The 26,531-nt window shown below is 39.0% G+C and overlaps 1 protein-coding gene across 1 annotated transcript in view; it reads left to right on the top strand.

Annotated features, from left to right (window-relative positions):
• The first annotated feature begins 1,107 nt into the window (after positions 1-1,107).
• Positions 1,108-26,531, top strand: part of PIAS1 (protein inhibitor of activated STAT 1) — a 137,941-nt gene continuing 112,517 nt past the window's right edge. Inside the window, exon 1 of the mRNA XM_032244616.1 lies at positions 1,108-1,273. Within this exon, the coding sequence (XP_032100507.1) occupies positions 1,250-1,273 (24 nt within the window). The 5' untranslated portion in view covers positions 1,108-1,249. The remainder of the gene's footprint in view (positions 1,274-26,531) is intronic.

The following is a 26,531-nucleotide window of genomic DNA, read 5'->3' on the forward strand; positions in this document are numbered from 1 at the left end:
TTTTTTTTTTTTTTTTTTTGGAGATGGAGTTTTGCTCTTGTTGCCCAGGCTGGAGTGCAGTGGCATGATCTTGGCTCACTACAACCTCCGCCTCCCAGGTTCAAGCGATTCTCCTGCCTCAGCCTCCCGAGCAGCTGGGATTTACAGGCATGCACCACCATGCCCGGCTAATTTTGTATTTTTAGTAAAGAAGGGGTTTCGCCATGTTGGACAGACCAATTTCGAACTCCTGACCTCAAGTGATCCACCTGTCTCGGCCTCCCAGAGTGTTGGGATTACAGGCGTGAGCCACCACGCCTGACCATCAAGTTTACTTAAATGTCAATTTAGTGGAGAAAGCCTTCCCAGAATTAAGTCCATCTCCCAAACCCTTTTTCTCTCTCAATAGAGCACATCTCCCAAACCCTTTTTCTCCTTTGTGGTACTCACTACCATTTGTGATTGTATCTTTATCGTTTCCTTGTCTAATTCCCCATTAGAGAACTACAGAAGGGCAGGGACTTTGTCTGATTTCCCAATGTACATTTAGCCGTTAGCACAGGGCCAGCAGATAGTCACTAAATAAATACGTTTGAAAACAAAAATATTAATGAACACCTTCAAAATTTCGTCTTGAGCCAGCCACCTCGTTAAATCCTTGTTTGTGCAAGTCGCTTATCCTCTCTGAGCTTTCATTTCTGAATGTACACCATGGGAATTATCTTTTCCTTGCCTAGCTCACCGCGTTATCAAGAGGAGGGTCTGAGCCAATAATCCTAAAAATGCTTCATTAAAGCGTCCCTTAAATGCAATGGATTTCTGTTTTTAGCCCACTGGTAGCCTCGCAGGTAGCAGGTGCCTAAAAAGCCTTGCTTGCTGGGGGTTCGGGGACAGTATTGTTTCTGTGACCGTGGGCGTCGAAGCTATGCAGAAGCATTCCGCGGACTGCGGAGAGATGGGGCTCAGGCCAGCATCCCTCTCGCTCTGGCCCTTCCCGGGAGGGGCTGGCCGAGCGAGGCTGGAGGGCTGGGAGGCCGCGGGGGCAGTAACTGTCAAACCTCGCGGCTTGGCGCCATTATTTAAATAGTACGTGCCTGTCTCGCAGCTGTACGTGCCCGGGGCGGGGCTTCGAGCGCACGGAGCGGGGCGGAGGCAAGAGGAGGGCTGGGAAGTTGGAGGGGCGGGCCGGGGCGGGGCCAGGCCGGCTAGAGGGGCGGGCCTAGCGGCGGCCCCCGACGAGAATCACTGCGCTTGCGCTGACAGACGCAAGATGGCGGACAGTGCGGAACTAAAGGTAAAGCGCAGCTCGAATTCACTTCTAATATTCGGCCGTGGAGACGGCGCCGTTGGTGCCGAGGGGGATGGGTCCGACCCTGGGGGGCCGCTTGGGCCTGACTCCACCCGGGCCTGGAGTTGTAGGGAGAGAGGCGCGCCCAGTCTCAGCAGAGGGGGCCCGGCTGCGGCGGGCCGCGGGCCCCGGGTGCCTCGGGGGCGCTGACGGGTCGTCCCCGGCGTGTTATTGTTGTGGGCGCCTCTGGCGGGGGTGGCGGGGGAAGAGAGAGGGAGTCGGGAGGTAGGGGCTGCAGCTGTCTCCTGGGCTCGGCTTTTTCACCTTCCAGTTAGCCTCCCCGCCCCCCATGGGGAGCTGGGGCTGGGGGCAGGGTGCTCTTGTAGGGGGGATTGGGAAAGCTCCCCGTGGCCGCTTCCTCTTCCTCCTTTGCAGTCCCGGGCTCCTGTCAGGCGCTCTTCTCAGACCCCCGGGAACTTGGCTCCGGCCGCCCCGCCCCTCCGTGGATCGCTGTCGCCCCCGCCCCGGACTCGGCTTTCCCCGGCTGCTCGCTTGTCAGGAAGCGCCTGGGGTGCCCCGGTTGTGGGGAAGCGCGATCCTGGGGCGATAGGGTGGGGATCTCGGGGAGAAGCTCTGGTAAAGTTTGGCGAGCCCCGGGCCGACGTCGGGGTTCGGCTGAGAGGTAGCCGGGGGGAGTCAGCCTGGGCGGGACGTTACTCTCTCTCTCTCTGATTACAGGCAGCCGAAGGGAGAAACCCCCTCCAAGAGTGTGTCTTTGGAAGCAGTGGTGGGAGGGGGGGATCCATCTACCTCTCTCCCTTCTCTTGCCTTGGCTGGTGTGGAGGGTGAGAGGAGCCCTTGGGGGGGTCTCTGCACACACCATGATGGCGATGCGGTAGCTGATGGAGGTGAATGGTTCGTGTTTATATCCCCCCATTGCCTTTTGTTTGTAGGGACATCTTGCTGGCCATGTTGATTTGAACGAAATTCTCCCCTCACGCTAACTCCAACCCCCGATAAATAGAACGTTCCTCTTAACTGTACCAATTACTCACACCTCACGAAATTAGATGAAAGGGTGCCCCCTTTTCCCCGCTTTCTCCCACCCCAATCTTTACCTGATGATGGCTTCTTTACCGAAGCAGATATACCACTACACAAGCAGTTGGGGGAGGAGGGGTGAAACCCTTATGATTGGATTGTGACAAATGGGGCTCCGCTTGAATAATTTTGGTTTAGTAGCAGGCAGTTCTTAACTAACGCATATTATTTCGAGGCTCTGAACTCGATCTTCTCTGTGGCTTACTGTGTGTGAACCTAGCAGCTGGTTGTATCTCGACCCAGAGAACTGACATCTCTGTTGGAGTGGAGATTGGGATATACAATTGTAAATCTTTGGGGAGAGCCTTCTTTTTATAATTAATAAAAATTATGTAATTTTTTTCTCCGTTATAATGAAACGACAATTTCTAGAACAACCAAATGCCAGATTTGATTCTGTAGAGTTCTTCCCGTGGAATAGCCTCACCGAAAGATCTTTTCTCCTAATAACTTCACAATGTTTACATTCCAAGATTTGTATGTTAAGGTATTGGCTTTGAGTGTCATTCTTTTAACATGTACTTCTAATTACAAATTTACTTAAGGGAGAGCAGATTTAGAATGGATGGTTTTGGTTTTTCCCCAGTTTCAAACTATTGACTGAAATGAGAAAGCCTTAGGAATTTGAATATTTGGAGATAATTAACCCTTGAAATAAAAAAAAAAAAGAAAACACACAATTTTAAGACATGTTTTTCTCTTAAAATGGAGTTACCATGTTGCTGTGGTCTTTTCCTTCTAATATTATTTTGTTAGGAGTTCTTTTGAATGATAGATAATCAGTTGTTATACATGAACCATAGAATAAAGCTGAAAAGCTTGTGCAGGCTATATTGTCAGTCTTGATGCTGTCCAAAGAAACTAGTATGGAAAGCACATGCTGAGAGATTTCCTTCTTTGTTCTTTCTCATTTTAAGAAAGTGCCTTTGGGGATAGATCAGATCCCTGGTGTGAGTCTTGTTAGGTAAAGTTTCTCTTTACAAAAATGAACCAGTATCAGATAAACACCAAACACTTGAAGAAATTTTATTTTTCTAAAATTAGTCTCCTTTTTTGCTCTCTCCAAAATCTACTTGAGTTTTTCCAGAGGAATTTTTTTTCTACTTTTATGTTCCTTTTGTATAATTTTTCAAATTATAATAACTGTTTTGACATGTTGGTATGTCATTGTGTATGTCTGAGGCTTTGAGGAGCTGTGTGATAAATTGCTTAGCTGGTGGTAGCTGTGATAAAAAAAATTTGGTTAGTACTTCATTGTGGTTAGATTTGCTGTTCCTTTTTTGGGGGGTGGAGGAGGTGATCTCAGGAACGCCTACCATAGTTATTCGAGAATGTGTTAAAAAAAAGAATGTGTATATATAATTTTCTGTGCAGTAAGGTTTGGCAGATACTTCTTTTGGAAATGATATTTTTGGAAGGCTTTTTGTTTGTGATTTTTGGAGGTAAATATCATACATTCCTATTATGATAGGTAAAATCAGAGTAAGAAGAAAAGAAATCTAGATTTTTTTTGAAATTTTAAATGGGTATAGAGTACTTCAGCTGTGAAAGCTTTGTGTAAATACAGTGACTTTCATTATCTTAGGCCTGAGCCCCACACTTCGTTTTGCTGTGGATTGTATTCATAATTATTTTCCTCATGGTTTTTTTAGTGAGTCCTTTTAAATCTATAAGGAATCTGCAAAGATCAGATGGGAAAACAGATCTTTATCCCCTGTAGGAATTGTGCACCCTGCAACACTTCAAGATATTGCCAATAAAAATTAGATTGTAAGTCATACATATCAAAATGAATTCTCTATGCACATTTGTTTATGAAAGCTTTAATTTTTCATTAGGGGAATACCCATAAATGATGTTTTTAAGAATGTGGAGAGTATTTTGTCATCTTTGGGAACTTAAAAGCGGGAGGTTGTGATGGCCAGATGATCTTGATAGTTAAAAAGCTGACAGCTTCATGCAGCTCCTCTTAAAGTACTTTAAAACATATACATTTTTTTGGGAGTAAAACTCAAACCAAGTTATATTGCCATTTTAATTTACAGGAAGAAGAGTGGGAGGGAAGAAGTTCATCATCATTTTAGTGGAGTAAATAAATGGGAAGAGAAACCAAAATTATAAAAGTTTCTATAAGTATGTTAGTAAATTCTATTGTTATTTTCTGCCTCTTTATTTTCAAAAAATAGCGACTTAATTTTGATCCTTGTGCAGTAATTGGTGTGCTTTTATTTCAGATAGAGGCAAGTACGTCTGACAGTTTATTCATGGATTTGATTTGAATCTCTGTAACTTGCTTTCGTCAAGTGCCACATTTGGATGGCTGTTGTTTTATCTCATTTTTATGAACAGTATTAAGAAACACTACAGTATAGTTTATAAAACACTACAGTATAGTTTCTAAGTATTTCGTATGATTGTTTTGAAATACCGCCTTCTTTTCATCCCCAGTTTTCTCCTGGGTGATCGCATTGTCTTTCCCTTCAAAGAGTCTCTTGTAATCCCTGTTGATTGCAGTAGTGCTTAGTGGCGAGTCCATAGCTGATTAACCTTGGGTTTCTCCTGGTGAACTCCATCAACATGCTGCCCCAGAGTTCTTGCTGAGCCTTTTGAGTTTAGTGGAATTTGTACCATTTCTTGCTGGTAACCAGGGATAAGAAAATAAAATGGCCAATGGTTGTAGTGGAAGCGGGGAAAAAGTATCTAAGTCTCTGAAAAACTGGGTGTTTATGATGAGATGTAGCCTTTAAAAACAATGACCAAAAACTGATTCCTTACTTCACAGAATTGATTGTGGTGTCTTCTGAAGTATTTGGCATTAAGCATCTTGCTTTTTTATTAATGTTCGAATAATGTCTTATTATATAGTACTTTGCAGTTCATAATATATTGCATTATTTCTTTTGATCTTTCCAACAGTTCTTTGAGGTAGGAAAGGCAAGTTATAAGTAAATCCCTTTTACAGCTAAAGAAAGTGAGCCCAGAAAGGGTAAGTGACTATTGCAAGGTCCTGCAATTAAACGTGGCAGGGACTTGAGCCTAGGTCTTGTGTAGGCCTCCTTAAAGGTACCACAGCAGACCTGGAGTCCTCTAGGGTGCCCAGTTCACAAAGATTTCTAGTTAAGTTGTTGCTCATACTTCCTCTTTCGGGAAAGCTCTATGCTACGGTATTTTTGGATATTCCTAGGGCATTTTGCAAGCTTCCTTGCAAAAAGGAGTTTGTTAGCTGGAATCATAACACGTTAATTTTTGTAAGTATCATTTTGCTTGGGAAAATTTCAGAGGATACTGAAAAGTAAGCAGAAAAATAAACAGTACCTGTAATCCCAATGCTCAGAAATATCATGGTTAACATCTGGGTATTTATTCGTTTAGACTTTATCTCTGTGAGTATATGTATATGTATATTCATCACAAAGAGATATCACACTATTTTTTATTTATAATCTGCTATTTTTATATTTGTTTATCCAGATTAGTAAATACAGTTCTGTATGATCATTTGCAAGCTTACATTATATTTTATTCAACTAGTCCCTGTTGTTAGACAATTAGATTATTCTACTTTTTTTGCAGTGTCTTTGCAGCCTTGTACCAAAGTTTGCAGATGTTTTATTTTAACTAAATATATTGGTATGACAGATATTTTTTGTGCTTTAGAAAGCAATGCAAATGTTTATTTTATTTTTGTAGAGACAGGGATCTAACTGTGTTGCCCTGGCTGATCTCAAACTCCTGACTTGAAGCAATGCTGCCGTGGCCTCCCAAAGTGTTGGGATTACAGGTGTGAGGCACTGTGCCACTGTGCCCAGCCTGCAAATGGTTTTTAGAGGTGTGAGGCACTGTGCCACTGTGCCTGGCCTGCAAATTAGGTAAAATGTTGTCAGTGAAATAAATTAGTCATTCTTGGCTTGTTCATTGTCATACCTTTATTGTTTCCGTTTCTGTGCCAGATAGGATTATTAAATGATGGCAGATACAGGTTTTACAAAATGTAAGCAAACATTACTTCAGCATCAGAATGTTTGATAAAGTATGAAATTGATTATGAAATAGTATTTCATAATCTACTATTCATACTATTCTATGAATAGAAGAATTTCAAGTATGCAGGTATGATTTTGGAAGTCATATCACAGTGATCAAATATTGCAAGTTTTTGTGCCTTATTTAGATGCTTATCTGTTGTTAACTGTCATTTTAAAACTATGCTGAACATTGATATAGAGAAAATGGAAATGAGAATTTACTTTACTCATATTTTTAGTCTCAAAACAGTGTTGCCATAGTATTAAATTGGGAGGTAATATTGTTTCAAGGGTTTGGCTTTAGAAAGGTAACATAGGCAATGAAAGCATTTTTATTAAAAAAAAAAATCTTTATGAGTTAAACCAATTAATAAATGCACATGTGAATTAAGAATGCTATTTGTGCAACATCTGAAAAGTAGTGCATTGTAGAAGGAACTTGAAGAAATTGATCATACTCTAAGTTTGATTTGTTAAATGGTCTTCACCTAAATCTGTATTTATGTAACATTTTATAATTAGGATTTCTTTGAAATAGGCAGTAGAGACAATTTTAAAGTACTTAGTTGTCATTAACCATCAATTTCAGAAGTAGTAATAATTGGCACTGCACTTTTTGCTAGATGTTTGTGACTGTATTTCCCCTTCCATGTTAAAAATTGTGGAACTCCCGTTACTCTTGGTCTCAGTAGTGTCACATGAAAAGATAATTCCCCAGAATCCTCCCTTCAGAGTTTTCTGGTAAGCCTTTATTCTTAGCTACGAGCTTCTGAAATTCATCAAAATGAAGAAACCATCTTTTTTCTTTTTCAGCTTTTCCGTAGATCAAGCAAACAAAACAAACATAAATCCTGTGAACATTAACTAGTAATGGAGATATCAGTAACTCCCACAGGACTGGTGTAAACGTTCCTATTTTTGAAAACTTAATCCCTTTCTTACCTTTCCTGCTATTCACTGCTTTCAATTTCCCCCCTTTGGTTGCTGGGTTAATTTCACCAAAACACTCCTTTCATTCTGTCAGGCCTGTCTATAAAAACTTTGAATAGCTTTCCATCGAAAACTGGATAAAGTCTTAGTTCTCAGTCTAGTATTCAAGATTTTCTATAGTCTGACCCCAGTCCACTTTGTGTGTATGTTTTGTCTTTTCAGCTATATAGCAAAAGCCCTTAACTTAAAGCCAGAGCTGTTAGTTTGCTTCTTTTTGTTGGTTGGTGTTCTGTTTGTACACCCCTCCATTCTCCCATCCTACCCTGTGGACACAGTAGGTGTTTTTAATATACATGTGTCAGATGAACAAATTATGTTTAAGATTTGTTTCTGTCTCTGTAGACTTGCCTATCTTGGGCATTTAATATAAATGGAATAAAAACATAAAACTTTTTGTGTCTGGCCTTGTACTCATTTTTTTCTCTGCATGGGCACTTAAATGTGTATGTCTATATAATATTTGTAATTTATTTTGTGTGTGTATGTCTAGATGAGAACAAAACTAGGCACATAGAAGGAACTTAAGTGAGTGTGCATGTACATAAATATCTTTTCTAAAACCACAAGTGAGATCATACTATACATAGCATCCTACAGTTTGCTTTTTTCACAATAGATACTGAAGATCTTTCCATGACATGTCCAAAAAATGAGATGGTCTCATTCTTTTTAACAGTGCATAATATTCCATATGTGTGTTTATAGAGATTTACCTCTTGAATTTATCAATGTATATGGTTAAAAGTTCTTAAGAACTTGTTTTGATGGTTTTGTTATACACTACTGGTTTTTTTTTTTTTTTTTAATTGCCACATTTAAATGTAACGTCTTTAGTATTAATGTATTAATGCTGGAGTTTCACTTAAAAATAGGATTGAAAACATCACAGGTAAGGGTTGTGTAGCTTGAAGAGAAATGGAATGCAGGTCTTTATGCAGTTCTGGCAGTGCACAGCCAAAGCAATTCATTTTGTGTTTGGGTTTCTGAATGTGAGCAAGCCTGTTTTTAAAAAAGCTCATGGCATAGTGCTTAAAATAGAACTTAACATGCTATCTTGTGCTTTATGGTGAATTTTAAGACTTTTTCTTGCAGTCATGCAAGTCTAATCTTAAAGATTGGAAAGATTTCAGAGTAAATATTTTTTCTCATATGTTAAAATCATCATTCTGGTCTGTGGGCTTCTGTAAGTTACCCAAGAAGGGGACTGAAGAGGCACAGAACTGGCTCAGAGACTGGCTTATGGTAGATTCTCAGTAGTTGTTATTTATTCAAGAATTAGTTATCACATTCTGTTATTTATTATATTTTTGGGTATCTACTGTGTATGAGGTACCAGCTTATTAGTGAGTTTAGTGTATTATCACATATATGTGTATATTTATTTGAATATTTCTGTTATAGTGGAATGTTTACTAAAAATTATCTCTTTAAAAATTATACAAGTAATGCATCATTTATTACAGAGGTTTTCAAAGTCTGTTTCTCAGGCCCCTGGTGGTTCCCTGGAGTTTTTCTGGGGGCTCTCCAGGTCAAAATGATTTTCCTAATAATAGTAAGGCATCATTTGCTGTGCTGATGTCTGCGAAATCAGTGGTGGGCAAAACTGCCGACACCTTTGCACAAATTAAGGCAGTGGCACTAAATTGTTCTAGTAATTGTGTTCTTCATCACTATGCAGTTGGAATTAAAAAAAAAAAATGCCAGTTAAACTTAACGTCCTTGAAGCAATAAAACTTCCTAATTTTATTATATCTCAATCCTTGAGTACGTTTAAAAATATATTTTGTATGATGGAATGAAAAGTACCTGTAAAATACTTTTATTGAATATCAAATCTGATGGTTAACGCAAGGAAAAGAACTTGTGCAGTTGAGTTGTGAGCTTTTTAAATTGAATACTGTTTTTACTTGAAAAAATGGCTGGCAAAATATGGTTATACAGACTTGGGTATTTGGCATACATTTTCATGAAAATAAACAAAGTGTGCCTGTCACTGCAAGGAAAACAACCGACAATATTTGTTACTAATGATAAAATTTAAGCTTTCAAGTGAAGATAGAATTTTGGAAGACATGTATTTGCCACTGTGAGCTTGACAGTTTCCCAATACTTGACTTTTTTGATAAGATCAGTGTGATATTAATGAACATGTTATGTTGAAGTTGCATCGTGAAATATGTCAACATTTGGAAGAACTGCATAACTCAGTGAACTAATATTTTTCAAATAACCAATGCATGATACTACAAAATCATGCCTGGATAAAAAGATCCGTTGGAAATGGAAGACAGACCAATGAATTTTAGTTTATCAGAGTAGGAAATATTCATTGATAGGGTTTCAGATTTCTGCATTGCAGCAGCCTTTAAGAAACTACTATGTGTTGAGTTTTGGTAAAGGATCTCAAAGAATATAGAAAATTATCTGAAAAGGCTAGATCATTTTAATAAAAATACTCCATCTTTTCCCAACTCTGTAGAGCTTTGTAAGGCTAGATTTCCTTTATATTCTTCAACCAAAACAATCTAATACACACAGTGAGTGGAAAAGTAGATGTGAGAATCAAGATGTCTTTATTAAGCTGCATGTTAAAGAGATTTGCAAAAGTGTAAACCATGATAGTCTCCTAATTTTTATTGAAAATAATTTTTAAATATGAGATTTATGCTAACAAGTAATGGATTAACTGATTAATTAATTAATTTTTTGAGATGGGCTTTGCCATGTTGCCCAGGCTGGTCTCGAAGTTGGGGACTCTAGCGATCCTCCTGCCTCAGCCTCCAAAAGTGTTAGGATTACAGGGCGAGCTGCCATGCCCAGCTATTGTTTATTTTTTTTAAATGACAAATCTTTTAAAGTTCTCTGCTTTAACTGCAAATACAGTAAATATCGATAGATTTAGTCAACATAAAGTTTTTGTTTTTGAGGGGGAGGCAGTCCTCCGCTTTGAAGAATATAAAAGAGTCCCAAGAGAAAAAACTTTGAAAACTTGATCTTTTTTAAAATTTAAAATTCGTAGTGCGGCAGTGCATAATTTAATATGGGGCTATCCCTTTCACCTTCTCGCTCATGATATTTTTTGTAACTTAAAAGGAAAAATAAGTCTTGAGGTGGTAGCTCATCATGCCTATAATCCCAGTGCTTTGGGAGGCCAAGGCAGGCGGAGTGCTTGAGCTCAGGGGTTTCAGACCAGCCTGGACAACATGGTAAAACACATCTCTACCAAAAATATGGAAAATTAGCTGGGCATGTTGATGCACACGTGTGGTTCCACCTGCTCAGAAAGTTGAAGTGGGAGGACTGCTTGATCCTGAGAGATGGAGGTAGCAGTGAACTGAGATCTACTGTGCTTCAACTGGGTGACAGAGTGAGACCTTGTCTCAAAAAAAAAAAAAAAGAAAAAGTTTACTTCTGGTGATACTCTTATACGGCAGTTTGCTGAGCAGAAGCTATTTAATTAAATCCTGCATCTCTGTAAGTAATTCTAAGCAATAGTAGCTTGCATTGCACTGAATGAATGTGCTTGAAGCACTTTGTTTTTTGGAGACAGGGTCTTGCTGTCTTGCCCAGGCTGGAGTGCAGTGGTATGATCATGGCTCACTGCAGCCTCAAACTCCTGGGCTCAAGTGATCCTTCTGCCTCAGTCTCCTGAGTAGCTGGGACTTTGGGTGTATGCCACCATGCTCTGCTAATTCAAAAAAAAATTTTTTTTTTTTTTTTTTAGAGATATGGTCTAGCTGTGTTGCCTGGGCTGCTTTCAAACTCTTAGACTCACATAATCCTCACACCTCAGCCTCCCAAAAGTGTTGGAATTAAAGGTGTTGAGCCTCTTTACCTGGCTTGAAGTACTTTTAATCAGTAGGTATGGGAAATACATAACTTTTTATTTTTTCAAGGTTTTTTTTCCCTAGTATCTTTTCTATCTTTTTTTTTGAGATGGAGTCTTCCTCTGTTGGCCAGGCCCGAGTGCAGTGACAGGATCTCGGCTCACCACAGCCTCTGCTTCCTGGGTTCAAGTGATTCTCTTGCTTCAACCGCCCGAGTAGCTAGGATTACAGACAGGTGCCACTGTGCCCAACTAATTTTTGTATTTTTAGTAGAGGCCAGGCTGGTTTGAACTGCTGACCTTAGGTGATCTGCCTGCCTCAGACTCCCAAAGTGCTGGGATTACAGGTGTAAGCCACCATGCCTTGCCTGATTGCCTTTTCTCTAGTAAAATATAAGAATTACATGAATAAATGAAAAATTCATGCAGATATTCCCTTACTTAATGTTAGCCAATAATTGCCTCTCCAGCACAGCTTAGCTCTTACCAAATACATATGATTGATTTGCATTCTACCTATTTTGTTTTCTTCCTTTCCCTTTTGTGGGATAAACATGAAACAGGACCTAGAAGTTATAAGACTCTGAATACTTTTCAGTTTCTTTCTACATTTCTTTATTTTATTTATTTATTTAGAGACGGAGTTTCACCGCGTTGGTCAGGCTGGTCTTGAACTCCCGACCTCAGGTGATCCACCCGCCTTGGCCTCCAAAGTGCTTGGATTACAGGCGTGACCCACTACGCCCGGCCTCGTTCTACATTTCTTTAGAGTGGTACGTGAAAAACTCCAGCCTTTGTTCCTTAAACATCTTTCCCCAGGGTGTCAAAGTAAGACCGGAAAAGGAATATTTTTGTCCCAGAAGTTATTCTAATACTTGATTTCAAAATCAGGTAGTATCTTAAAGGTTGAAGACTTTTTAAAAAACGGTAGTATTTTTTGTCTAATTGAATCATAATTAGGGAAAAGAGCATGAATTTTAGAATTGTTGTTAGTCTTCACCTCTGAATTTAGATAGTCCCAGGAATGAGATTAATGCTCTTCTAAGTGTCAGTAGGTCTTGGTCTGTCCATTGTTTCCAGAGAGGAATTGTATAATCTCTTGTTGAGGCTGCTTACCTGGCTCCTAATGTTTGGGGAAGAAGGCAGAATAAAGGTGTCCCATGTATGCGTATGCAGACTTTGCTTAATCTCCCTATGTTTAGATTTGTGCCTCACCCTTGATCTTAGCCCCATACTGGTCTGAGTCTGGAGCTTCTCTGGTTCAGTCGTTCCAGTAAACCTCTGGCCTCTTGTGTTATGAGAGGCTACAGGGCATGGTAGACAAGTTGTTTCCTGGGTATTTAGTTAGAGGAGACCTGAGGGTCTAACCATCCTGTGTGTTCAGATTTTCAAACAGCCCCCTTGTACTTTGCCCCCGTCTTCTTTAGGGATAGATTTGCTCGCCTTTCTTTGGTATTCCCCTCTCTAGGTATGTGTAGGCTGTGGATTGTAGATTCCTCTTCTGATTTAGTTATCACTGCATTGTCTGCTATTCATTATCAGAAAGTTTGTTGAAATTTCTAGTTGGTTATTTTTTTCTTTTTTTCTTCCCTCACTATCATTTTGTTTCTCTTTATGGGGGGAATATGGCAGATATTTGTATATGGTGACTTCATATTTAACTGGAGGTCGTTGTAAACTTTCTGCAAAGCTTATAATACAAACTATATTAATATATGATAATGATTCTTAAATAGTTGCCTGTCTTGAATTAAGATGTGTTTTGAGTGGTAGTAGAAATTGTGTTATTTTCTAAGAGAAAGCTAGGTTTTTTTTTTTTTTTTTTTTTTTTTAAATTATATACAGCATAGTGTGTATAACCTTACAGAAAAATGTGTAACTTATAGACAGGCAATAAAACAAACATCAAACATAATAAATAGAGCATTGTAAAACTTTTGAGGCCTTCCTTTGTGCACCTTGTCCTCTCTTCCCTATTTCTTCTCGGTAACTTGTATCAATAGGTTATTTTACAGGTAAGAACTATTAGTGAAACAATAGTTTTGTATATTATTTATTTGTAAGGTTGTCTTAAAACCATTGCATCCAGTATTTTATCTCGCAGTCTTGTAAATTCATGTAAATTCTTGTAAATTCCCAAATTTAGTATAGCATTCTTCAAAGAGGAGGATTCCATAAGAGAAGGTGAAGAGGAAAGTTTTGGAGACCTGAAAGTATGTATAGGCTGGATGTGGTGGCTCACACCTGTAATCCCAGCACTTTGGGAGGCTGAGGTGAGCAGATTGCTTGAGTGTAGGAGTTTGAGACCAGCCTGGGTGACATGGCAAAAACCTGTTACAAAAAATACAAAAGTTAGCTGTCTGTGGCGTGTGCCCGTGGCTCAACTACTTGGGAGGCTGAGATGGGAGGATTGCTTGAGCCAGGAGGTTGAGGCTGTAGTGAGCTGTGATCGCACCTTTGTACTCCAGCCTGGGTGAGAGAGCGTGCCAAATGTACATGCTCATAGATTCCAGTAATTACATCTGATGATGTCTAGGGAAGAAGAAGGGACTTAAGTTAATTACCCTAGTGATCTACACCAGGTTAAGCCTTTTGTTTTTGAGACTTGAGTTTTTGCTCTTGTCACCCAGGCTGGAGTACAATGGCATGATCTAGGCTCACTGCAACCTCTGCCTCCTGGGTTCAAGCTGTTCTACAGCCTCAGCCTCTCGAGTAGCTGGGATCACAGGTGCCTGCCACCACGCCTGGCTAATTTTTGTATTTTTAGTAGAGAAGGGGCATGTTGGCCAGAGTGGTTTCGAACTCTTGGTCTCAGATGATTCCCCCCCGGCTTGGCCTCCCAAAGTGCTGGGACTATAGGTATGAGCCTGGCCTGGGTTAAGTCTTGAAAAGTGCTCCGATTTATATGTGTCCATACTGTCACCCACAAAGAAGTTGAATCATCAGAGTTATGAGAAAAGTCCAGCTTTTTGGCAGAATCATAGACCATTAAAGTCTGTATTTTATCTTACATATTTTTGTCCATTATTTTTTAAGATACATTTAAAAAATGAAAAATGTATAAAAATAGTTATTCCTTTACTTGGCTGTAGGTATTCTGTGCTAAATCTTGCAAACAAATAAGTGTTCTCCCCTACTCTCCCCTCTTTCTCTCTTTTGCTTGTTTGGCCTTTGGTATCACATTTGCTTAAAGCAAGGTTCTTTTTTTTTTTTTGAAATGGAGTTTCGCGTTACCCAGGCTGGAGTGCAATGGCGCAATCTCGGCTCACCGCAACCTCCGCCTCCTGGGTTCAGGCAATTCTCCTGCCTCAGCCTCCCAAGTAGCTGGGATTACAGGCACGCGCCACCATGCCCAGCTAATTTTTTGTATTTTTCGTAGAGACGGGGTTTCACCATGTTGACCAGGATGGTCTCGATCTCTTGACCTCGTGATCCACCCGCCTCGGCCTCCCAAAGTGCTGGTGTGAGCCACCGCGCCTGGCCCAAAGCAAGGTTCTTATTCAGTCATTCCATCAATAAAAATGAGTGCTGATTTATATGCCAAATACTGTGTTGAATGCTTACATGTCATTTGGGAATGAATTAGGGTTTTTGCTCTTGTGAAATTACATTCTAGTACTCCTGTAAGTATATGAAAAATAGTTTGGTTCTCTTGTGCCTTTCCATATTTGAATTTTTATAGAGAACACATGTTTTAATAATTAGCAAAAACTTTATTTTGGAAACTTTTCTTGAATATCAAATAACAATATTAAATGCATTGTTAAAGTTTAATATGTATATGCTTCCTAAAGGTAGTTTTTGGAGGAAGAAGATGTGGGAGGAGCAAGGAAAAGATACGAAAGAGTTATTGTAGGAAGTTTGATTGCTGGCTCATTGGAAAGTTTAGTTAGATGCCTGTGCCCATTGAGATTGACGACTATGGATGTAAAGTAACATCCGTTTGCATGAGTGGATGCATTCTTTTCTCCTACCAAGTGGGAACTAGTTGAAAGTGCCAGGCATAGAGGAACAAGGGAGTTTTGCAAAGGAATGTTTAGGGGCTCATGGATAGGGCGTGACAACATCAGTGAATTAGTGATCTTTATGAAATTGAATTCTTGCAGTGAAGCAAGTAACAAAAGGAGGTTGTAGTTGGAAAATGGAATGATTTTGAAGGTGATGCAGGTTCTGATGGAAAGGTCCGGGATGTGGCCTGGGGAGTGGGTGGCTGAGGGTGGAAAGTAATGATGATGAGTTAAGTTGGAGCCTGAATGACCACGGCAGGTACTAAAACTTTAACTCAGTGAATGACAGGATGTTCTAGACATGCACTGTCCAGTACTGGTGCCACTAGTTCTGTGTAGCTGTTGAAAACGTGAAATGTGGTTAGTCCTAATTGAGATTTGCTGTACATGTGAAACATACTGGATTTCGAAGACATAGTATGAAAAAAAGAATGGAAAATATTAATAATTGATATCGATTACATGTTGAAATGATAATTTGGGTTTATTGGATTAAGTAAAATATGTCATTAAAATTAATTTCACCTACTTTTAATTTTTTGAAATAGAGATTTGGTCTCACTATGTTGGCCAGGCTGGTCTTGAACTCCTGGGCTCAAGTGATCATCCTACCTCAGCTTCTCAAAGTGTTGGGATTACAGGCGTGAGCCGCCGTGCGTGGCCTTTTTACTTTTTAAAATGTGACTAGTAGCACATTTAAAATTACATATGTGTTTCACACTTGCAGCTTATATTGTATTTTCGTTAGCACTTTTCTAGAGAGATTACTGCCCATAAGTAGAATGGGGATTAGGTGGGAGGACAATTGTAGGGGTCTGTAAAACCCAATGTCAGAATCTTTTGGGAGAGGGAATGGACACTGAGGCTTCTTTTCATTAAGTTCCCTGGTGCTTCCTCTTCTGCTGTACTTGGTGCTCGGAATTATGACCTTTTCATCCCCCTACCCTTACCTCCCTTCTCTCTACTGGGTGGCCATCCTCAGGGAGTTTGCTTCATTCTTTTGAGGAGAATAATGATAAATGATAAACAACAATAATGAAAAGCAATACCAACAAAAATAACCATGTAAATGCAAGTAATTAACACTGTATTTATAAAAGGAAGAGGTCACTTCTGACTAAGCTTATTTCAAACTGGGCCTTAAAAAAGAAGAGTTTTGAAAGTTGGTGGCCAGACACAGTGGCTCACACCTGTAACCCCGGCACTTTGGGAAGCTGAGGTCAAGCTGAATACTTGAGCCCAGGAGTTTGAGCTGGCAACATGGTGAAACCCTGTCTCTACAAAAACCAAAACCAAAAATTAGCCAGAGGGGGGTGACGTGAATCTATAGTCCCAGCTACTAGGGAGGCTGAGGTGGGAGGGCTGCTTGAGTCTGGGAGGTCAAGGCTGCAGGGAGCCTTGATCATGCTACTGCATTCCAGTCTGGGTGACAGAGTGAGACCCTGTCTTAAAAAAAAAAAAAAAAAGGGGATTATGGGATGTTCTTGGAAGCAGAGGGAACAGCATGAGCAAAAGTAAGAGAGAAAACATTGAGGTATATTTGCAGAACAGCTACTAGATCCACATGTGGATGTCTGTGTAAGAAAGTAATGTGAGCTCTGGGAAGCTGGGGCCAGATTGTTATGAGAATTTTCTACATTGAAACTGTGTGAGTCTGAAACTATGTTGAATGCTATAAAGGAAGAGGACAGAATTCTGTAAGAACATTAACCAGGAAACCTGACTGTGAGTTAGTGTGCTCAGAGAAGACTTCCTATTTTGAACCGTCTGAACTACAGACTTCCTCCACATCCAAGTCTTTTCATATCTTCTTAATGTCATGCCTTCCTTTTTTGCTTAGTTACTTTCACTATTTTAGACTCTTGTAGTATCAATTTGGTATTTATAAAACAGCCTCTAAATTCGTCTCTTGTATCTTATATCCTCTTTCAAGTTATTTACTCTTCAATTAGATAGATTTTTTTATGTCAGTTTCCTCCCCTCAACATTTTCTGCAATTGAAAATGTTTTTATAACTTTGCATTCTTTTTAGGATTAAGTATAAACTTCAGTTTAGCCCTTCAAACTAAAAAAATATTGTTTGAATGCTAGTTACTGAGTTTGGTTGCTAGTATGCTCAGTAGGCACTGGGCACATTTTTGTAATGTCCTCATTTTACCAATGTGGTTTGTCAGAATTAACAGGTGCCAAACCGTTGTTACTCATTTTTATTGACAACGAGCAAGACAGTCTCTATAGACAGAGCATATATTTTGGTCAAGAATTGACAGATAAACAGGGCCTCTCTATGTACAGCATAAGAGCGGTACACTGAGTTAAACAGGAGAGCACATAAAAGGGTAAATTTTTAATGTTAGGAGTGGATTGAGGAAAATATCCCAAAGGTTGTGACATCTCAGTTGAGAACTGAGTGAGTTGGAATTAGCTAGTAAAAAGGTTGAGATGGGAGTGGAGTGGGGAGAAGAGCTGCTCCTTCAAAGAACAGCATATATACAAAAGTCCTGGAAGATGGAGAGTTGGTTAAGAGATTGGTTACAATGGTCATGCTAAGGAGTTGGGTAGTAGATGATCATGGAAAAATTTAAGCACAAGAGTGACATGATTAGATTTATATTTTAGAGTGATCACTGGCTACAGTGAGGAGGATGATTTGGAGAGGGCAATATTGGAGGCAGGAAGGAAAGAGTCTCTTGCAAACTCTGGATTAGAGTGGTAATAGGGACTTAGACATTTTAAGGTGTTAAGATCGACAGGACTTGGTAAATAGATGTGGACGTGAACAAGAAGATGGTGTAGCAGCTTCTGGTGTTAACAGGTGGTTAGGTGGATGGGAAGGTTTGGAGAGAGTTGATGTGTTAGGTGTGAATATGTTGAGTTGATGACTTCTTGGGACATAAAGGAGAGGTGTTTACCAGACGTGGATTTGGAGTTTAGGAGACCAGGGTTAGGCTGGAGATAAAGATTTGAACTGAGTGAAAATGGGGTTACTCTAGACTTAAGATTCAGTAATACTCTTTTTCTTCTGTCATAGAGCTTATCTCTCCTTTTTTTTTCCTTTTTTTAAGAATTAATTAATTAATTTTTCAGACAGGGTCATGCTCTTTTGCCCAGGCTGGAGGCTTGATCTGCTGGGCTCAAGCCATCCTTTCCACCTCAGCCTCCAGAGTATCTGGGACTACAGGCATGCATCACCATACCTGACTAATTAAAAAAGGGTTTTTTTTGTTTTTGGTAGAGATGGGGTCTTGCCTTGTTGCCTAGGCTGGTCTCAAACTCCTGGGCTCAGGGGGTCCTCCTGTCTTGGCCTCCCAAAGTGCTGGGATTACCTGCATGAGCCACCATGCCTGGCCTCTCTGTCTGTTTTTGAAACTCAAATGGGGAAAATCATGCCTTCTAGATTTAGGAAGTAAAATAACTTTTAAGAAATAGCTTTCAAACTTTTAAGAACATTGTCTGCATTGAGTATTTGGAGAGTTACTCTGGAATTTGATTAGCTATATGTTCAACGAATGGTATTAAGAGTGAGTTTTTCAATAATTGTTCTTTTTGACTGATTATGATAAACTTATATTTTATTTCACTTTCTAATGACCACAAAAGATTTAAAAACTTCTTTTTGAAAAACCATAACCACAGATCATTTCTTTCTTCTTTTGGCTAGTTTATGAATTGTCCTTTAGACATGGACAGTTAAACTTTTTTTTTTCTTCTTCACAGGGTAAGTTATAGACAGCTAAACCTTTCTTTTTCTGTTTTTTTGGTTTAAAAAAATTGTTCCTTATCTGTAACTTTAGCTTTTTTTTTTTTTTTTTTTTTTTTTTTTTTTTAGCTAATGTTCTGAATATGTTAAAATGGATACTTTCTAGTATAGTCTGTTTGGGTTCGTGGCCTCAGAGTTTTGTGAGTAGCTCATCTTCCTTCTCTTCCATAAATTTCAGGAAGAATGTATAATATGTTTTCATGAGCCTTACCTTGAAAATGTATTTTTATGTACATTAATGGAATTTTTGAAAGAAAAAACATTTTCTTAAACTTGGTTTTGCTACTGTAGTAACTTTGTAAATATCACTTTAAATCATAAAAGGTAAATTTTAATCATAATCTGTTCTGAAGATAATGATCATAATGATCTGTAAGTTTTGTGGTAGGTTAGCAATTTCACTTTACATAGACTAAAGGATGCTTTTGTTGTGAAATTGTTTCTCTTATCTATAACTAGTAGAATAATCAAGTGAAAGTGTTCCATTCTGTGTAGAAAATAAAGGGTTGCTATCATTGATGGGCTTCTGATGGAATTTTAAAAACATACTTAGGCAAGCTCTCACTGCAAGACTTGAATAACTTTTTGCTGTAATCTTTTTTTTTTTTTTTTTTTTTTTGAGATGTAGTTTCACTCTGTCACCCAGGCTGGAATGCAGTGGTGTAGTCTCGACTCACTTGCAACCTTGGCCCCCTGGGTTCAAGTAATTCTCCTGCCTCAGCCTCCCGAGTAGCTGGGATTACAGTTGCCCACCACCACGACCAGCTAAGTTTTGTGTTTTTAGTGGATATGGGGTTTCACCGTGTTAGCCAGGTTGGTCTTGAACTCTTTACCTCAAGTGATCTGCCCGCCTCGGCCTCCCAGAGTGTTGCGGTTACAGGTGTGAGCCACCGTACCCAGCTTCCTAGGGCTTTTAGAACATTTGTGTAGCTCTTTTAAAAAACTTGTTTCTGTCTAAAACTTATAAATCAGGACTGAAATATGATAGCCTTAATTTTCTTGAGCACTCTGTAAAATGTTTGTTTTTACTTTAAGATTGGGGAATCAGGCTGGGTGCTGTGGCTCACACCGGTAATCCCAGCACTTTGGGAGGCCAAGGCGGGTGGATCACGAGGTCAGGAGATCGAGACCATCCTGGCTAACGTGGTGAAACCCCGTCTCTGCTAAATATACAAAAAATCGACTGGGCGTAGTGGCACATGCCTGTAATCCCAGCTGTTGCGTCGGGGAAAGGAAGGGGCAGAGGCAGGAAAATCACTTCAACCCGGGAGGTGGAGGTTGCCGAAATCACACCACTGCACTCCAGCCTGCTGGCAGAGCGAGAATCCATCTCAAAAACAAAAAAACAAAACAAACAAGCAAAAAGATGGGGAATTCTAGGAGAAATTAGTCATCTTAATTGCAAATAGTTGAATAATCTTATTTGTAGCCTTAAATTTTATTGTTACCTGGAGGAGAATCTCTTGATATGCTCAGGGCCTTAGAGAGTTGACACTCATATTCCAAGTTCTTAAGGATGACTTGGGTGAATATTTAAAGGCAAAATTCTCAGATTTTATATAAGGTGCAGAACTGGAAAGGGTGTGTTAAGATGATAAAAGGAAGAGGAATTCATCATCATCATCATCTCTTGGGCACTTACTTACTCGATGTCATTAACTATACTTAACATGGGGACATGAAGGTAAGTGCCCTGTAGAAGGACATAAACTGGAAAATCAATGATATATCACATTTTGTGATAATAGTATAATAGAGGGGTGTAGGATACAATTTTTCAGAAGGGGTTTGAAAGGCTGGAATGAAGAGGTGAAAAACATTAGGTTTAATGGCATGAAATGTTAAGTTCTGCTTTTAAATTTCAAAAAATTATATTCGAGGATGAGGTGGTTTAACTTAATACTACAGCCGTTATGTGAAAAAGATAGAATAAAGGTTTTAGTCAACATAAGCAACAGAATGATGTGATTGGAGCCCCCTCCCTACTGAAACAAAAGAACAACATATACCACCCATCCCCTCTTGCCCAAATAAACCTAAAATGTGAATGCCTTTTTAGGTTATATTGGTAAAAATACCATGTTCATAATAAGAGGGTTAGTAGTAATACTGCTGTATTTGAGACTAGTCACACCATATCTAGATTATTCATTCACTTCTGAGTACTGTGGACTGCAGAACACTCAAGAGAATGATCAGGAGTGGGAAGGGGTCGAGCTAGTTGAAGGAAAAAAGTCCTTTTAACACAGTTTAAGAGTCGATTCTGGAATACCAGGAAGATGAAATTTTAGAACGATTGGGTGGATGTTAATGGGAACTTTCAATTCATAGAGCTTTTCACTAATGTAGGCAGCCTTTAAAGGATGTGAACTCTTAGAACTCTTAGCTCAGACTAAAGGCTATAATTTAGACTGTTTAGTTTAGAAGATGCAGTCTTCTCACTTTTTGTTTTGTTAATACATGTTTCTTTTTTTAGGTTTTCCAGCTTTCTCTCAGATATAGTATACTGTTTGTTTCATTGCCTCTTGTCTTAACTGAAACTTAGATCATCTAATTGCAAATGCAGTGTTTTATTTGTTTTTGGCAAGGGGACAGTTAGGAAAGAATAATCATCTTTTAGAATTTAATAGACTTAAAGTCCTGCTTAATATTTTTAAATTCTGGATTTTATTTGAAAAGTGAATGATGATTGTTCTCATGATCAAGTACAGTACTAATTTTTAAAAGACCAACCTGTTTGTAGAATATTGAACATGGCCTGTAGTTTTTATTTGCAGTATTTCTTGGTCCTGTCTCCTGTATTTCCACTGTATAGTTCCTTCTTACCTTACATGTACATAAATCCTGCTTGTTGCCATATCTTTTAGCTAGAAGTCTTATTTCTTTTTTTCTTATTTCATCCATCCTGTTGGTGGTTACATCAGTGGCTTCCTTAGGCACTGTTTCAGTTACATCTTTACTGCCTCTCAGATATGCATTTATTCCACTGCCTGTTCACACTATACCATGTATATTTCTTAACTGTCATTCAGTGCCCCCTGTCACCCATTTCCTGTCCCTATCTCAGTGTAGCATATACTCTGCCCTGGCTGAGCTTGTGAGAAGACACTATGTTAGTAGTTATGAGCTCTGGAGTCAGGTCAGATTTGAGCCCTGTGTCCATCACGTGTATACTGTGTGATTTTAGGTGTAATGTCAGTTTTCTTATCTATGCAATGAGAATAATAATACTCTGTCTTGTGGGTTCATGTGAGGATTACATAAGATAATCATGTTTACTATAATTAGTATGTTAGTGGTACATTATAAATAATATATATTAGGTTTTGTCATTTTTACTCTATCAACCCATGTAAATGACACTAGAATTATGGTTGAAAGCATTACTAATATAGAAAGACTTCACTAACTGTATGGATTGTATTTCTTCAACTATAGAAGAGTGGAAGAATGAGAAGAAAATTTCATTTAATACTGTTATGATGTAGAATTTTGAAATTTTAAGGAGTCTTTGAGAACCTCTAGTTAATCCCTCATCTTTTTTTGAAGTGAGAAAACAGAACCTGTGAGATTATAATCTGGTGAATTAGTGGCCAAGTCAGTACCAGAATCCAAATTCTATATATGCCAGTACCATTGTATTGTACATTTACTTAGCATATTTTAAGTATTCAGTAACTTTTGAGAATTAATATGATGGTTGTGTGTTTCCGAAGACTAGTTTATTTCTATGTGTTCATTGTTTCTGTCTTCTCTTCCCACACACATTCGTTTAGGGCCTGGGCATTGATTTAAAAAGCATTTATTGAACATCTGTGTGCAGAGCAGCCTTTTTCTTAAGCAAGAGCCATATTTTCTCACCTCTGCATAAGAGGTTTGGCACTGTGTTAGAATTTTAAACTCTAAATTTTAAAATTAAACTAAACCCTTAACTTAAAAAAATATTTTCCTTTTTGAGACAGTGTCTCACTCTGTTGCCTGGGCTGGAGTTCAGTGGTGTAATGTCAACTTACGACAGCCTCAAGGGATTCCCCTGCTTCAGCCTCCTGAGTGGCTGGGTCTATAGGTGTGTGCCACCAATGGGTCTGGCTAATTTTTTTTATTTTTAGGAGAAATGAGGTCTTGCTGTATTGCCCAGGCTGGTCTCAAATTCCTGGGCTCCAGTGATCCTCCTGCTTCAGCCTCCCACAGTGCTGGGATTATAGGTGTGAGCCACCACACCTGGCCTAAACTTTTTAGGAAAAATATTGTACCCCACTGTTACAATATTTTGAGTTGGATTATTGTTATTATTATTTTTGAGATGGAGTTTCACTCTTGTTACCCAGGCTGCAGTACAATGGCACTGTCTCAGCTCACTGCAACCTCCGCCCTCTAGGTTCAAGTGATTTTCCTGCCTTAGCCTCCCAAGTAGCTGGGATTACAGGCATGCGCCACTACACCTGGCTGATTTTGTATTTTTAGTAGAGATGAGGTTTCTCCATGTTGGTCAGGCTGGTCTCAAACTCCTGACCTCAGGTGATTAACGCCCACGTTGGCCTTTCAAAGTGCTGGGATTACAGGCGTGAGTCACCGGGCCCGGCTGGATTTGTTATTTTTAATGTTGAAGTTATTGTCCAGAAGGAACTTTTTGATGGATAGAAGTTTCATGAAATATGGTAGTATATAAATAGGGATAATGTTTATCAAAAATTGAAGCCATGGTGCACCATTTCAACAGTGTTTATACTTTGTTTAAAGGAGAATGGAATCTCCATTTATGTGTGATTGCAATATTTTGTCATTTTGTGGGACCCGAATGCACTCACTAAGATGGACCTGGAGAGGTAGAAGATAATTAAATAGAGGAGTAGACACTACAGGTCATTTTCCAGTTATCTTATGCTGCTGGAATAAGATAATTGGGTGAAACAAGATTATGGAGAAGTATGTAACCAACCTGATTTGCTGCTTTGAACAGAAACTGCTTAACTAGGTTTTCTGGTTGAACAAGGCATTGTTGACCAATTGCTAATAACTGCTTATTAACAGTTTGTAATGAGAAGATTTAGAAATCATCCAAAAGTAAGTCCCATTGAATGAAGAATCTGACTTTGAAAATAATAAACAACAACTTTTGTTGTTGTGTGCAGGCTTTAATATGTGCATTTACAGAATTTGTGATTATTCATTTGCTTTTGTGGCTAAAAAGCAAAAGTATAAATGAAATATTATGACATTGTTAAATGTCTATTTTGTCTGTCTTCAGAATTCATTCTGGTTTACAAATGGTTATAAATTGATGCCAGATAAAGACTCATAATGTAGAGTCTGCTTTATGACTAATCCTGTAAACTACTGCAGTGGGATGTGTGAACAAGAGTAATTATGTTGTTCATCAAGAAGTACCTAATTCTTTTTTTTTTTTTTTTTTTTTTTTAAGGGGGGTTTTCACCATGTTGGTCAGGCTGGCCTTGAACTCCTGACCTCAGGTGATCCACCTGCCTTGGCCTCCAAAGTGCTTGGATTACAGGTGTGAGCCACTACGCCCGGCCAAGAAGTACCTAATTCTTATCCACAGTGTAGATATAACCTTCAATAATGGAAGGTCACAGCTAATGAGACAATAAAACTGGCACTTTCTGTTTAGTTGCAAAAGCCTGTTTGCTTGTTGACGTTGTTTGAGTATTGGCTGTATTGATATTTCTCAGAACATGGCCCTTGCCTCTGTATAGTTGGGACAGAGATCTCATACCTATATTATATGCGTGTTTTTGTAAAGTTTTACATATCTGAAAAGGAGAGTAAAATGTTATCGTCCTGAGTGGTGAGGACTTCCCCATTCCCCACTGCTCTGCCCTGAGAACACTAGAAGCCAGCCTTATACCACCAAAGCAGGAGACTGGATGATTATTCTCTGTCAAAAGTGATCAGACAAAAGGAAGCAAAGGGAATCTAAGCAAAATAGCCAGGTTCTTGCCCAGTCATTCTAGAGTGAAGTACCCCGGTCTACTCACTCACATAGATTTTCCAATTATCTCTTTAGGATCTTGCTTTTAAATATGTATGCATACCCCAGGGTTTCCTCTCATTTAAGGAAAGCTTCAATCATGAAAGGCAGACACCAATGCACGGAGAAGAAGAAAACAACATCAGCACCCAATTTATATTCTCAAATAAGAAAAATAACGAAATGTAGAGGAAAAACAAAAGAGAAATATGCAGAAAATGAAAAGAGTTCATGGAAATTAAAAATGTAATGGAAGAGTTAGGAGATAAAATTGAGGAAAATCCCAGAAGTTAGAGCTAAAAGACAAGAGATGTAAAAATGCACGAGGAAAAAGAAAATGAAAGAAAATGAGAAAATCAGTCTAGAAAGACCAGTGTCTGAATAAATATGTAAGAATGAGAACACAAAGACATGGAAGGAAGATTATCGTAAGAAAACTTCCCAGAACTGAAGGACTTACATCTCTGCTCCACAGTTAGCAGTTTATGCAATTAAAGAAAAGACCAACCCCAAGACACAGCATTGTAAAGTTTCAGAACACATTAAGAGAAGCTGCTGTGATTCCAGATGGGGATATATAGTTGACTGTGAAGGGTAATGGGTCAGATTGGTGCTAGGCTTCTTAACACTAGAAGCCAGAAAAGAATGAGTAGAGGCCTTCAGAATCTTGACAGAACATGATTTCCTGCCCAGAATTCTGTACTGAGCCAAACTCAGTAGTAAGGGTAAATTAAGATTTTAAAAATACAATGCAAGGAATAAGAAGTTGTACCTCATGTGCCCCTTTCTCAGCTGCTAGAGGAAATACCCCGCTAAAAAGAAAACTAAGAAAGAGGAAGTACTGGAATAAGGAAACAGGGGATCCAGTATAGAAGAGAGACAAGGGAATTCCCAGGATAAGCTAAAGGGAAGTTCCAGGACCATAGTTGTGCTCCAGGCCTAGAGAGCCTATAGTCTGAATTGGAACACAGTGGAGGGCTACAGGAAGTATGTCTCTAAGAAATAAATTAAAATTGATTTATCTGATATATTTGAATATATTGAGAAGAAAGTTAATACTTTTAGCTGTTTGCAGATGAATTACCAGTAGGTACCTAGAAACCTAAGCAAATAGAAAAATGGTGTACTCATTAACTATAAGGAGAGCAAAGTTATACAGAAAAGTAAGAGTGATCGTAATGTACTTTTGGCTTAGCTGTATTATTTACAGCCATAGTAATAATATAAGTACTGACAGTTGATTCAACCAAAAATTGTGATAGAAAGATGAGGGAGAGGAGATATAACAGAGCTAAACTGTTAATGTTTTATAATAGGAAATCAGTAGAGTTCTACAAGAAAAAATTAAATAGCTGTATAGACCTACTACATAGAATATAGAGAAAAAAATGCCAGAAGAACTAGCTAAAAAGACTTGAAAGTGGGTGTCTTGGGGATTTGAAAATTGAGGGGTATGTTAAAGGGGGAAGGAACTGCTGTTTTTCTTGTAAGACTTTTTGGTTTTTTAAATTGTGTTCCCATCTGTCAGATTGAAAAAAATCAGTTTTAAGAGGATGCTTCTTACAG

This window comes from Sapajus apella, unplaced genomic scaffold (assembly GCF_009761245.1).
Source record: "Sapajus apella isolate SASKATOON/1434 unplaced genomic scaffold, GSC_monkey_1.0 scaffold55, whole genome shotgun sequence".
Taxonomy (NCBI): domain Eukaryota; kingdom Metazoa; phylum Chordata; class Mammalia; order Primates; family Cebidae; genus Sapajus; species Sapajus apella.